The sequence below is a fragment of the Ruditapes philippinarum genome, unplaced genomic scaffold (assembly GCF_026571515.1).
Source record: "Ruditapes philippinarum isolate M1 unplaced genomic scaffold, ASM2657151v2 ctg91_1_1_1_1, whole genome shotgun sequence".
NCBI classification, from domain to species: Eukaryota; Metazoa; Mollusca; class Bivalvia; order Venerida; family Veneridae; genus Ruditapes; species Ruditapes philippinarum.
Window position 1 is genome coordinate 507,665 of NW_026863704.1, and position 14,808 is coordinate 522,472.

At 31.9% G+C, this 14,808-nt stretch overlaps 1 protein-coding gene across 1 annotated transcript; it reads left to right on the plus strand.

Annotated features, from left to right (window-relative positions):
• The first annotated feature begins 8,211 nt into the window (after positions 1-8,211).
• On the plus strand, positions 8,212-12,890 carry LOC132723099 (ectoine dioxygenase-like). Its single transcript, XM_060707765.1, has 6 exons — positions 8,212-8,334; positions 9,761-9,833; positions 10,983-11,064; positions 11,495-11,605; positions 12,253-12,344; positions 12,752-12,890. The coding sequence occupies exons 1-6, from the start codon at positions 8,310-8,312 to the stop codon at positions 12,888-12,890; spliced, it is 522 nt and encodes a 173-aa protein (XP_060563748.1). The 5' UTR covers positions 8,212-8,309.
• Positions 12,891-14,808: the final 1,918 nt, after the last annotated feature.

The following is a 14,808-nucleotide window of genomic DNA, read 5'->3' on the forward strand; positions in this document are numbered from 1 at the left end:
CGGTGTTTGTGAAATAAACAGTTTGTCCGTAACATTTGAAAAAAGACGCCTAAATTATTGCTATCATAGGTTGGACATGACTAAATGATATTTAAGCTATATAATTATCTAAAATAACAAAGAGACAAAGCTAGTCTTCTTGGTAAAAGTTTTAAATAAGGTTCTCACTCAATGTAGGATATTCAAAAAGTTTATAATTAATAAACTTGCTAGAGTTGTTGAAAAAAGCATATTATCAACGACCAAACATTTTTAAACTAGAAAATATTATGTGTACGAAAAACAAATCTGAATTTCTCAAATTGTGTAAATTTGTTAAATGTATTATTCAAAAGATAAGAAAATTAACTATTCAGAAAATACTGTGTTATTTATTAAAATTAGTTCTAAATTTTTTAAAATTATTATTTTAAGTTTTTTTTGTCACCTTTTTTGAGCCTCGTTGATATACATTTTTTTGAAAATTTCCCCATATTTGCATGTATAACATCAGATTTAGAGAAATAAAGATTATGTTATGTTATGTTATGTTAATATTACTAAGTGTTTGAAAAATTGAAAGTGTTTTGTGTTTAATCATTTTATGTCATTATGACTGATAACTGTATTGATTGTGGATATATTGCGCGCGACAGACAGGAGATACATGTACCTGTGTTAGATGGCAGCATCTCTATAATTAATCTTACTTAAAAACTGTTAAATGGAAACACTTAGTGTGCTTTTGGTCAACAATTCTTTTTTCTTAACATACAATAACATAGTAAGATTTGAACACACATAAGGTTTTTCTTTTCCATGATTTTTGTAAATAAAAAAAAGTTTAGTTTTTTTCTCAAAAACTTCTATCGTAGAGAGGTTAAGGTTGAAGACAGACGTCACCTTATTTTCGCGACGGTAAAAACAGTAAACTATGCACGTGTTGCTTGTTTGTTATTATTGATAGTTTTTATATAACATAAATAATAAAAGATATCATCGTTTTGTTTTGTTTTTGTTTTTTTGTGATTTTTTTTATTTATTTCTTGATAAGTGTTTATATTTTAAAGAAAAATAATGAATAAATAAATAAATGAATAAAAAAGGGGCCGGGTTGACCAGAAATAACATAGGTTTGGGGCCGGGTTGACCAATTTGGTGCCGGGCTGACTTGAGGCCGGGTTGACTTGGGGTCGGGTTGACTTGCACCTATTCGTGCAATATTATATTTATATATTATCAGGATGAGAGATATGGTGCTTATAATTATGCTTATTTGGAAGGCATTTTATTCCCCCAGAAACGAATATATTTTCCTTCTTTAGAAAGGTCAAACATAAGTTTAATATCGTTTAAAAATAGTTTTCGAAAACATGTATGCTAAATGTTTATCAGCTGAAGAAAGAAGCACTGATTATAATTTTTCATAGAAGCAGCGTCTTTCAAATAGAAATTTTATTTGAAAGACCCTGATAGAAGTAACAAAATAGTAGTATTTTGATTTCCATGCAAAATCATTATAGCTGTACCAACTGCTAAAAACAACTAAAGCCAAAAGCTTGTTCACCTGAAAATCAAATGAGTAACTGTTTTTGAAAAATATAAGATGATATCATTGAGAAATAAAAACAAAAATTCTTTGGCACAATGGACTTACGAAAACAAAAGAAGATGATAACTATTTATGTAAGTAGTGAACTTTACAATGTGTATACAGCAACAAATCATCACGTATGCGAGTGATTCATATTTGTATCAAAACGCTATAAACATTTGCAAGTTTTCAATCCAAACAGTGAAAAATTGTTGATTTCCATCATCGTGAATTGACCGAAAAAGAAGCGAGTTTCTAAAACAAGAGTTCAATCCATTTTTGTATTTGATTGTACATCGTGTAAAGAATAGATATAATTATGTCAGTTTTTAGCTTCAGTATGAATCATTGAAAAGTCACATATACCTTTTGTTATTTTGAAGTAGACTAACTCTCAATTTTGATAATACAATATTGCCCCCTCCCACCAAATAAATAAATAAATAAATAAATAAATAAATAAAAAAAATAAAAAATAAAAACATCCCAAATCAGACCCCATTAAATTCAAATCGATGCAAGAATTCAAATTTTCATATGAACTATATCTGTTTCGTATACATTTGTATGTAGGCATTTGTTTCTATTATTATTATTATAAAATATTATTATTATATACTAAATGTGACTTGTATTGGAATTTTGATATTTTAATAATAGTTTTCTTAACTGTATACCATACTTTTCTTATATATTTTAAAACATGTATTTGTTTTTTCCAATAATGTATTTGACTTGACTTGTAAACAATGTATTTGACTTGACTTGTTCATTAAACAATGAAGATATATTGTTGAATAATTTGATATCAAGCTTGCAACCAATTAGTACAATCATACTCATGTAAATTTACATGTAACTTTTTTGGTTTCATAGGTATGCCAAAGAAGCTAGTAATAGAAAGAGCATCGAAACACGAAGCTATCAAGAGAAAGGGAAAGCGACAGAAATATCATATTCAGATGCTCGTTCATTGGTTACTTTTTTCCGGGGTTTCATATTGTGATACAGGGAACGTGTTATTATGTTTGACTATGATAAAAAAGAGAAAGAACATCAAAACACTCGGCAATCTGATTAATACTCGGGGGCTATGCCCCCTCGTACAAATAGCCTCATGTTTCGATGCTCTTTCTATTACATAATTCACAAGCCATAAAATGAGTTATAGAAATATTCACCATCTATGACATGGAGTGCGAGTTTGTATGCCAATAAAAGCTATACATTTTTTAAATGAATAATTTTAAAACGTATTAGAAATTGAATTTAAAGTGAATGCAATTAAACAGAAGGAATGGTAGTAAAAAAAGAAGGTAATAAATACGGTTGCACAGAGGTGACATTTGTGCGTTTTTATCTATCTCGTGTGTACAAGATACTATGTCCTGTGCACCACCTTATGATCTCGTGCGAACGACTTAGTAACTCGTGACCACGACATATAGTATCTCGTACGCACCACTTAATCATCTAAATGCGCACGACTAAGTAACTCGCCTCAACGACATAGTATCTCGTGCGCACGAGATAAATAATAACACACACATGTCACCTCTGTGCCACAGTAATTTCGGACACACAGAGTCTTTGCTAAATTATTGATATTTTAAATACTTTTACTGTCATATAATTTATTTATCTAACAGTGGATCGTTTCCAAATACTATAAAATTTTATGAAAATGCATTTAGAAAAGCATTAAGATCTTTATTCTCAGTAACGAGATCATGACCCAGTAACAAAATACCAGCGACAATTATGTCACCTTAATGCAATAAATTTAATGGTAAACTCCTATTAAATTTAGAAGGCTTTAACAAGTTATCTTGACGAAATGTGTTAAATTTATGCTGAAATGTTCTTTTTAACAAACCGGGCTTTAAAATGGCTTTGAACTGTGCTCTGGTGAATTCTTTGTGGCTTACTGCACGGTGATAGGGCGATTTACACAACTTTTCCGCGCAACGTCAAAATATCATCTTTCTGACCGAGACACCGTATATTTCTGGACAAAATATTAATGGCGGGATAAACAAATTCCAGGTAATAGCTTACAAAATATCTTACTGCTGGACATTGCAAGATTATTCCAATTGTTTAAGTATTCCATCGAATTTTTGAGACAATTTATTGTTAATCTAGCACAATACAATTCACACAAAAACACATACTTCGAATAAATAGTGTTTACAAAAGATCGTGTGTACCTCAAGATGACTCGTACTTGTCACAAAAACATGAGTTATAACGACGATGTCTTTGTTGTATGACCTAACGAGCTCGTATATTTATTATGGTTAACCCTAAGTTTAAGTTCCATACAAAATTGTGTGTTTCTATCGTAAATTTCAGGGAATTTATGTTGCAAAAAAGGCCTACTGACCCGAATATGGAGCACCGTACAACACTGAATTCAAACACCAAATTCTTTTTCCGTTAGACCGATAAATACTGGCACCGTCTTCTTTTGAATTATACAATCTTCTTACAAGTATGTTTTATTTGATGAAACATTGTTTACTTGCTGTTATGTTATGTCATACGTTATGTTATGGAAAATTTCTGAAGGTCTGATCTGTGTTAATACTACCAGTTAGATAGGTGCAATGGTATCTATATATAGATAAGGATGTCTTTCCTTTTCGAACTTATTCAAACTGATAAACCCCACATGGAAAAATTGAAGTTCTTGGCAGACTATAAGAATCTTACACTGGCTGCCGGTACAGTCCGGAATATCTAGCTCGAGGGTAACTGTTTACGGCGGTAACGAGGCTCTGCCGAGTTTCCGCTAAACAGTTACCCGAGATTTTTTCTTGCATATAACATATCAATTATTTTCAGAACAGAAATTATGAAAACTGATATTCTCATTGCGCACTCTTTTCTTATAGTAGCGTATGTACTTACAACTTCATTCATAACGGTAAAATGACGTCATCCAAAGACGCAATTCATTCATAAAAGGCGCGCGTCAATGACGTCATATAAAGCACGCGACTTGTCTTACATGGGGGTGTAAGATAGAGTTTTCTAGCACTGGTGTAAACGGTAGATTATAAGAATCTTACACCGGCTGCCGGTACAGACCGGAATATCTAGCTCGAGGGTAAGTGTTTACAGCGGTAACGAGGCTCTGCCGAGTTTCCGCTAAACAGTTACCCGAGAGCTAGATATTCCAGTCTGTACCAACAGCCGGTGTTTGATTCTTTTTCTTGCATATTACATGTCAATTATTTTCGGAACAGAATTTATGAAAACTGATATTCTCATTACGCACTTTTTTCTTATAGTAGCGTATGAACATACAACTTCATTCATAACGGAAAAATGACGTCATCATAAGAACACGATTCATTCATAAAAGGCGCGCGTCAATGACGTCATTTACAGCACGAGACTTGTCTTACATGGGGGGTGTAAGACAGAGTTTTCTAGCACCGGTGTAAACGGTAGATAATCCTGTCTGGGATGCAAAAAAATCCTGTCTGATATGAAGGATTATCTAATCTTACGACATCGAGAAACAAAAGGAATGAAATATTTGTTAATGGGAATTTCTTATTGCATACTAATTTGATAAAGATGCAAAAGTCATAACACACATTTTCATGGTGAAGTTTTTGCGGGAACCCGGGCAATATTTCCATAATCTCTTCAGTCATGGTCTCCAATGTGCTATTTTTAAACAATCAATTGCGAAAGTTTGACTTCATACTCTTTTTCTTGTGGTGCGTTAAGCATATCGGGAGCCGCTGATCCATTGGCGTACTGCTGATGTCAGAAGACTTAGTTGGACGCTCTCAAGTTGCTGCAGTATCTGCAGCTTTGCCAATTTCGCACGTTGCTTTGGCTTGTTCAGACATAGGTTTGAACGTCTTCTTTTTCTGAAAGCAAACATTAATATCAAAAATAAACGGTGCTAAAAAAACCCAGAAAAATGTGGCGATTTTAAGGAGGAATAATGCGGTGCCCAAATCTTATGATTGACAAAGTTGTGCGGTGCCTTAAAATACACACGTGGAAACATAAAAATCATTCCAAATATACAAAAATGGGTTATTTATGTATTGTAACTTGTTCATACGACAATAATGTACATATTTATATTGTATTTTGACCAGTTATATGAACTGAACGGACTAGAAATACGTTATATTTCGTAATCAAAGCAAGATTTTTTTCAGTATGCCCTAAATGTTTTCACTATCCTGACTTAATTAATGAAGCATTTTGCATGTAGTAAAGATAAATAAGTATCAAATTAAATGGCACATTCGATGAAAAAGAAAAAATGATGATTTCACCTTGTTTTAAGCAAATTACCTGCTGTTTTCGTCTTGGTTACAGGCTTGCTGTCCATTTTGTACCACAGAAATATACGGTGTCTTGGACAGAAGTAAGATATTTCGACGTTGCGCGGAAAAGTTGTGGTAATCGCCCTCTCACCGTGTACTGCCGTGATCCGGAGTGAAAATTACCAACACCACCATCAATGGCTGAGCAGTTAAGAAACGGTATAGTGTAAAAAAGGCACTAAATGTCATATCGTTTTGTAGAGCGAAACTTGTCGTTTTCGTTTTTTATAATTAGCCAAATAAGATTTAGTGAAATATTAAACATGCATCAGTGTGGACTAAAACATTCAGTGGATATTCCTTTCCATTCAGTTTCCATTATACCGATTAGATGCCATATTGCTGAATATCCAACTAAAAAAGGACAAAAATACGTCTAAAATTGTAATTATTACTTTTATTTTACTCTAACTTAGATATTATATAGAGAATATTTGTTGTTTTGCATGTAAGATTGAAATATAATTTCACTGAGTGAACACCGGATGCAATATTTTCACGAACGGCGTAGCCACGAATGAAAATATAATAGCTGGTGTTCACGAATGAAATATATTTCAATCTTACATGCAAAACAACAAATATCCTCTACTTATTTCATGCTTTCCAGTGATTTATTTAATATATCAGATGATTATATTCCGATAAACCACTAGTGAAATTTATAAAATATAATTTTCACTGTAGCCGGACTATATCAGCCTGTCATTCCATTTAGTTTAATTTTTGTTTCACCCGCATTCAGATATAGTCCGGCTACAGTGAAAATTATATTTTATAAATTTCACTAGTGGTTTATCGGAATATAATCATCTGATATATTATAAAAAATCACTGGAAAGCATGAAATGAATAGAGGATATTTGTTGTTTTGCATGTTAGATTGAAATATAATTTCACTGAGAGAACACCGGATGCAATATTTTCACGAACGGCGTAGCCACGAGTGAAAATATAATAGCTGGTGTTCGCGAATGAAATATATATCAATCTTATATGTAAACAAATAAATTTTCTTTTTATTTCATGCTTTTTAAGTGATTTCAATTAAGTATCGTATTACCGATTTTGCCGCGTAACGTCGCGCATTCTCCTTTGTGACGTCACGTCATCAATTTTGAAATATAGTTCTGTTAAATTTCTCTAATTTTGTTACATTTTTTAAACATAATGTATGGTGACATCGACTTTCTTTTCATAAAGAAGCAAAATTTACGTATGACGGCACTTATTTCAGCCTTGTAATTCCATTTAGTTTAATTTTTGTTTCATCCGCATTCAGATATAGTCCGGCTACAGCGAAAACTATATTTTATAAATTTCACTAGTGGTTTATCGGCATATAATCATCTGATATATTACAATAAATCACTGGAAAGCATGAAATAATTCCTTTTTTTATCATTTTTTGGTAATCGGACATGAGCTAAAGGAGAAAATTACAAGTATAAGAAAAAAATACATCAATACAATTCTATAGGCCTATGGTATTGACAAACGTCGTGAGCTTTACAACCGGAAGTAACTATTCGAACGTTTCATATTCGATTGAATTAATTTATCGAAGACTATTTTATATCTTTAGAAATATTATTAAAGTTGCCTCTATATGATATCATAACAACTGATGGTTTTTCTAGCGGGGTTTTGCTGTATTTTCATTTATGATAATTCATAATAGCGACGATCACCAGGATCTCGTGCAACGTCTCTAGACATACATTTATGTAGTTAGTTTAATGCAGTAATATTAGACTTGTCTACACTTACTTTTGAAATTGATAAGTCACTGCATACTTCTGCATCTAAGGGTTTTATTTGATTATAATATGTTACAGTCTGTATCATAAGTCTTAAGATTAGTGTTTAATAAGGATACAGTAAAGAGTGAGTAAAGCAAAAAAGTTTATAAAACCTTTAATTGGAATATGACATGAAAAGGGTAATATAACATGTAAAGCTAGTTTAATATGAAAAAAATAGTAAAATGCATGAAATATGTCATGTAACATGTAAAAAAAGTAATGAAAAAAATAAATAATAAAACGCCAATAGGTCTGGAACATAAAAAGGTAATTTAAATTTAAAAGGCCCCCCCCCCCCCCCTGCCCAACGAGTTACATTTATGTCGTACACGTATAATCATTTACATTCATGAAATATCGCTTTGAATTTCCTCATAAATATTTGCTTATAGAAAGAATGACATGATCTTTATCAATCTAAATATGTATGCTGTTAAACGTTTTAATTGTTTGTTATCACATCACATATCATGCGAAACTGACAGTAATATGTCAGGGTAAGATTATCACTCTTATAAAAGTAAACAAGATTGCAAGCTCACACTTATCTACCCAGTTATAGAACAAAATATGGATACGAAAACATTTGAGCACGGTAAATAAATTGTTTATATTATTTTTCTTTCTCTTATTTGTACCTTCTCAAGAACGCTAGTCATTTGGATTTATGCTAAAATTTAGTACTCTGTTAGTCTGTCTCTTTACGCAAAAACAATTAACTGTATCTCTAAACGCTTATTTGCAACATTATAATCAAAGCACAGAAGGTACATCTGCAGCACCATGCGCACATCTGCAGCACCATACGTACATCTGCAACACCATACGTACGTCTCTGCAGCACAATACGTACATCTGCAGCACCATACGTACATTTGCAGCATCATGCGTACATCTGCAGCACCATACGTACATCTGCAGCACCATACGTACATTTGTAACATCATGTATACATCTGCAGTATTGTTGAATAGCTGCAGCACCATGCATTTATCTGCAGCACCATGCGTACATCTGGAGCATCATGTATATATGTGCAGCACCATGCGAACATCTGCAACACCATGCATAAATCTGCAGCACTATGCGTACACTTTCAGAACCATACGTACACTTTCAGTACCGTACGAACATCTTCAGCGCCATGAGTACATCTGCAGCACCATACTTACATCTGCAGCACCATTCTTAAATCTGCAGCACCATACGTATACATCTGCAGCACCATACTTACACCTGCAGTACCATACGTATACATCTGCAGCACTATGCATACATCTGTAGTACCATACTTACATCTGCAGCACCATACGTATATCTGCAGCACGAAACTTACATCTACAGTACCATACGTATATATCTGCAGTACCATACTTACATCTGCAGTACCATACGTATACATCTGCAGTACCATACTTACATCTGCAGCACCATACTTACATCTGCAGCACCATACTTACATCTGCAGTACCATACTTACATCTGCAGTACCATACGTATACATCTGCAGCACCATACGTACAACTGCAGTACCATACTTACATCTGCAGTACCATATACGTACATCTGCAGCACCATACGTACATCTGCAGTGCCATACGTATACATCTGCAGCACCATACGTACATCTGAAGTACCATATACGTACATCTGCAGCACCATACGAACATCTGCAGCACCTTATAAGTACATCTGCGGCACTATACGTACATCTGCAGTATAGCTTAAGTTGTGCCCCTAATAAATATGAATAAAACACAAAAGAAAAGCATACTTAGACTGATTAATTTTACACCACCAAAAAGTACAACATCAAGAACAAGAACAGCAACACGTTAATGCATTAAAATCTTCAATAAATTAAAAATACATTGGTAAATTTTTAAACATTGCTCATTTGCTTCAACCTCAACAGAAATTCTATGTCTTATTTAATAAGACATTTTATACTTTATATTTGCTATGTATCGGGTATTTGTCTCCTTTTCAAAAACATATATGAGTTATATACTACTTTATAGATTTTGAATGGGAGGGAAGACTTACAGATCAGATGAAGGAAAGTTTTACTGAAAATGGATTTTTCATCGTAAGGTGAGATAATGCAAAAACATCATTATTATTATTGTTATTATTATTTTTATTATTATTTATTGTTATTTTATTATTATTATCATTTTTAATTATTATTTATATTATTATTATTTTATTATTATTATTTCATTTTTATTTATTATTATTATTATTTATTATTATTATTATTATTTTATTATTATTGTTATTATTATTATTTATTATTATTATTATTATTATTATTGCAAAAGAAAGTGTGCACTTGGTTTCTGAGAAATTCTGCACATATTCCTGGAGCAAAATGTTGGCAAATTGGTGTCCTCAAAAGTTGTAGAAAAGTACACAGAAATTGGCTACACGATGGTATACATACTTTTCATTGAAATTTGTCAATGATCATAATTTTGTTAATTTGTATTAAGTAGCTGAAGGTTGAAAAGTAAAAGTTTTATGATAATTGTATTATGATAATTGTTTATTGGTTATTGTAAAATAGCTTTTTGTGTTGTTTTCCTTACAACTGATCAGTATCTGTTACAGGCACTTAGTCTTCGGAAGGTTACGTGCCATGCATGTAGACTCAATTAGAATGGTGTTCCATACAAATATATATAAATGTGTTTTGTATATATGCATCCAACGGTTGAAACGCTTTCATTGACAAAAATCCTATGTCTGCAGCTTTAATTTTTCATCCGTCTGCTGTAAACATGCACGTAAAAGAAAATGCTGATAATACAAATGTAATCAAATTTCAATAAATAATAAAAAAATAATGCGGTCAATAGAGTATTGCATTTTTTAATTTAGAATATGCCAATGTTTTGCTAAAATAAGTAAATACTATTTCTATTTCACTGTAACCAAGTGTTGCTCATCAGTATACATTTATTTGTTTTATTATTGTTCCCTCCAAAAAGACCCATTTCTCTAACCTACCCCTGAAACATCTCTTCACATGATAGTTTCTATGGGAGATACCTACATGTATATAGAGTCTACATAATTGTGAACTTAGGAGCAAACTTACACACTCTTTAGAAATAATAATAATACAAAATTAATATGGCATGCATTTTGTCAGTAAATATGAACAAATAAAGAAATTAAACGTCATATAAGTTATGCACACCGTCCAGAAATAACACGTGGTCTTTCTTTTGATTTTAGAAATTTTCTTGACGCTGAAGAAATAGAAAATGTATGGAAGGTTGTAAATGGACCAAATGGTATTCTAAAACATGGATATATGGTATGATTCTCATGCTCTGTTTTATCGGTCTATTTACTGTCACATTTTGGTTGCCTTTATCTGCGATGCCTGTTATTGTCGGAGTAGTGCATGAAAAAAGCAGTTTGCCCGTTCCAGAGGCGACACTTGTTCTTTTACATGCCTTATGTCAGTGTGTGTAGAACATCGATATATGTAACATCGGCTTTAAGGCCTCACAGTATGATTAGTGGTGGAGCAAAGGATCGAACCTTCGACCCTTCGATTTTCAGGCTTTTTTTCTCTTCTTTTAAACATTTTTATGAAAGGTCTATTGTACGATTGTAGCGTTATTTTTCATTGCACTAACATTCTTCAACGAAACATTCGCAAGAAATCAATTGTTGACGTTTAATTTTGCATGCACATTATATTACTATTATATAAATATTATATTATTATTATATAACAGACGTATGAAGAAAATGGCAGGAGAATACAAAGGACATTGTGTAATTACCCTGGCAATGACGTCACCGGAATACTTGCAAGATCTGATAAGGTGGCAGGCTCATGCGAAAAGGTAATCATTATCGAGGGACTTTGGATTCCTTCAAATGAGGAAACCATGAAGCTAGCTTACGGAAGGTCGGTGTTTTTATTCTAGTGCCCGCTCATACCTGAAATAATGCACGAGGGGCACCTGATGTATTCTCCCACCAGTAAGGCTGGAAAGTCGTATTATGCCCTTCACAGTGTTACTGTGACTTAACACTCCAGCAAATAAAATTATATATATATAAAAAAAAATAATAAAAAGAGGTAATTGCGTTGATATGACTTTCTGATATAACTGCCGATAATTTAGGTTGGTGATTATTCAAAAATGTAAATAATAACATCACGTCTCATTGAGTCTCAGAATTTAAAGGAACTCCAGTGAGGTCCTAAAGCTTTAAAATATAAAGTTTGAATTTGCTACATAGACCAGCTGGGGCACTTAAAATAGAAAGATTTGCAAAAGGTAATTAAGGTATATAATAAGATTAAATTGAAAATCGTATTATTACGCTTATTGTCGTCACCACCACTATCATCACCACCCTGATTGTCATCATCGTCATCATTTTATCATCGTCGTCATTATCATCAATATCATCAGAATCGTCATCATCATTCTATATACAAATGTATATATTTTTTCTTGTGAATTTTTGTTATATTTTTTAGTTACTAGGGAGCGAAGTTTATCACTGGTGTTCCATGTTTGTGAACAAAGAAGCTAATCTTGGTGGGGAACATGTATGGCACCAAGACTATGGGTATGTAAATAAATAAATAAATAAATAAATAAATAAATAAATAAATAAATAAATAAATAAATAAATAAATAAATAAATAAATAAATAAATAAATAAGTAAATAAGTTCTGTATATTTTCAAATATAAGCAAATTGTACTGTGTGTAGGGGCCGCCGTGGCCAAGCGGTAATGGCCACCGACTTCAAAAGTTCAAATCACTTGCCCTCACCGCTGTTGGTTCGAATCCCGTAAAAGACTTGGGATTCTTTCATGTGAGGAAGCTATCCAGCTAGCTAACGGAAGCTCGGTGGTTTTCTAGAGGTTCAGTAAAACTGGAATTCACAGTATGACCATTACAAAGAGGTGTGACTTAACAAAAAATAAACAAATAGTAATATGAATAACGGAACTACTTTTATACATGTAGATACTGGTACAACGACGGCGTACTGTATCCGGAAATGGTTACTGTATGGATGCCCCTCGATAAATGTAGACGAGAAAACAGTTGTAAACAGGTAGTTTTTGTATTATTTTACATCGCTAGAGGTTCTTTTATGTACTAATCTACCTCACAGGGAGGTAAATAATTTGAAATATTCGTTAAGTAAGCAGCAAAAATGTGAAAAATTACGATTGTATAGGGGATAGTGTGTTACGTAAGCATAGAATAATATTAAAGATTGTTATCCAATATGGCGTCCTATATAGCCCATTTTTGTAATCGACATTTAAAAAGGATAAAGTCTTGTTAAGTCGAACATGTCTGATATCTATCATTTTTTATTCTGACTTTCAGTTTAAACTTTACTTATTTAACTCGATTATAAAAATGCTTTTTTTAAAAGGTTTAATGCCCCTTTGGGGAAACGCCTTTAAGATCCGACCTAAAATTAAAATAGAAACATTTTCGGGACATAATTGGGAAATTTAAAAATTTCGGGGCAAAAATTAAATTTAAAAAATGAGTTTTTGTGATATTTAAAAATTTGGTTTAATAAAACTTGTTGTAATACATCAAATCCCGAAATTTTTACAGAATTTTTGCAATAAAAGGGATATTTTAAGTAGTTTTTTTTTTGAAGTTTAGGGAAAAATTTTATTAAAAAAAACCAACGGGGGGCCCTCCGGCCCCCCACTAAAAAAAGGGAAAATTTAAATTAAATTGGGGCCCAAATTTTAATGCCAAAAAAATCAACAAACTTCTCAAAAAAATTATTTTAAAAAATTTTTTCCCTTTTAGATGGGGAATTAATTGGTTTTGGTAAAAAGGAAATTGGGTTTAAAAGGCAAATTTTTTGGAAAATAAAATACCAAATTCAATTGGTTCGGAAAAAGGGTTTTAAAAAATTTTTTTTAAAATTTTAGGGCTTTTTTTTAAATAAATTCCCTAAAGAAAAAACATTGGTAAATTCAATTTGGAATTTTACTTATTTAAAAGAAAAAACTCTTTTTAAAAAATTCTTGTTTTTAAACCAATTTTAATTCACCTTCGGGGTTTTGTTAAATTTTAACGGGCCCTCGAGGTGGGGTAAATGGTTTTTTTAAAAAATTTGTGAAACTTAAAAAAAATATTTTGTTGCAAATTAAAATTAAAAAAGGGGTAGTAGTCCTGGATCACCATAAAATTTCGATGGAAAATGGGGGAAAACCCCTTTTAAATCATTTTGAAAAAAAAAAATATATAAAAATGGTTGGTTACCCCTATATAACAAGATTATTTTTATGTGTCAGGAATTTCATTCTCCTAAAACAAACACCTCTTAAGCATGAAAACTCAATTTTAAGGTGTAATTAGGGACCATTTCTAATAATGTAAGTCTATGGAAAAATCAATACGAGGGTCTGACCTGAACGAGTGTTCAGACATTCTGTCTAGATTTTAATTGATTTGCAAACTATAGTTCTATTTTAAATTTTTATGTTTTTTGACGTTGCATACATTTTCATTAGCGATGTCATATCCATGGACCAAATATTTAAGAATATTGCTTATTATGTCATTTAAATATAAATTATATAGTTTGAAAATAAGATGCAAAGAGATGATATATCATATCAAATTTAGGATTTGATATGTCACCAAAACATATTAAATAAATAGCTGACAGAACAGAACAAATATATTATTATAATAATTTTCAATATAAAAAAGTTTGGGTTTTGTAGTCAAATTTTTTGATAATTAAAAAAAATCATAAAAAAAATTTAAAAAAATTTCATTCAAACGTTTAAAAGTCAAATAAAAAAATTTAAAAATTTTTTCCATTCAAGGGTTTTAAGTCATCAAATAAAATTGGGTTTGAATTAAACAAGGGAAGTTTCAATGGGCGATGGGGGCGGGCCCTGAAAGGGGGGAAAGGAAAAATAAGATCTGTGAAACCCTATTTTCCCGGAAATGGGTCCGGGAAGAATACAAAATCCTTACATGTGAAAGTTCCCGTAAACGACCCGCCCCTTCACTATTAACCCTTTTACTAAAAA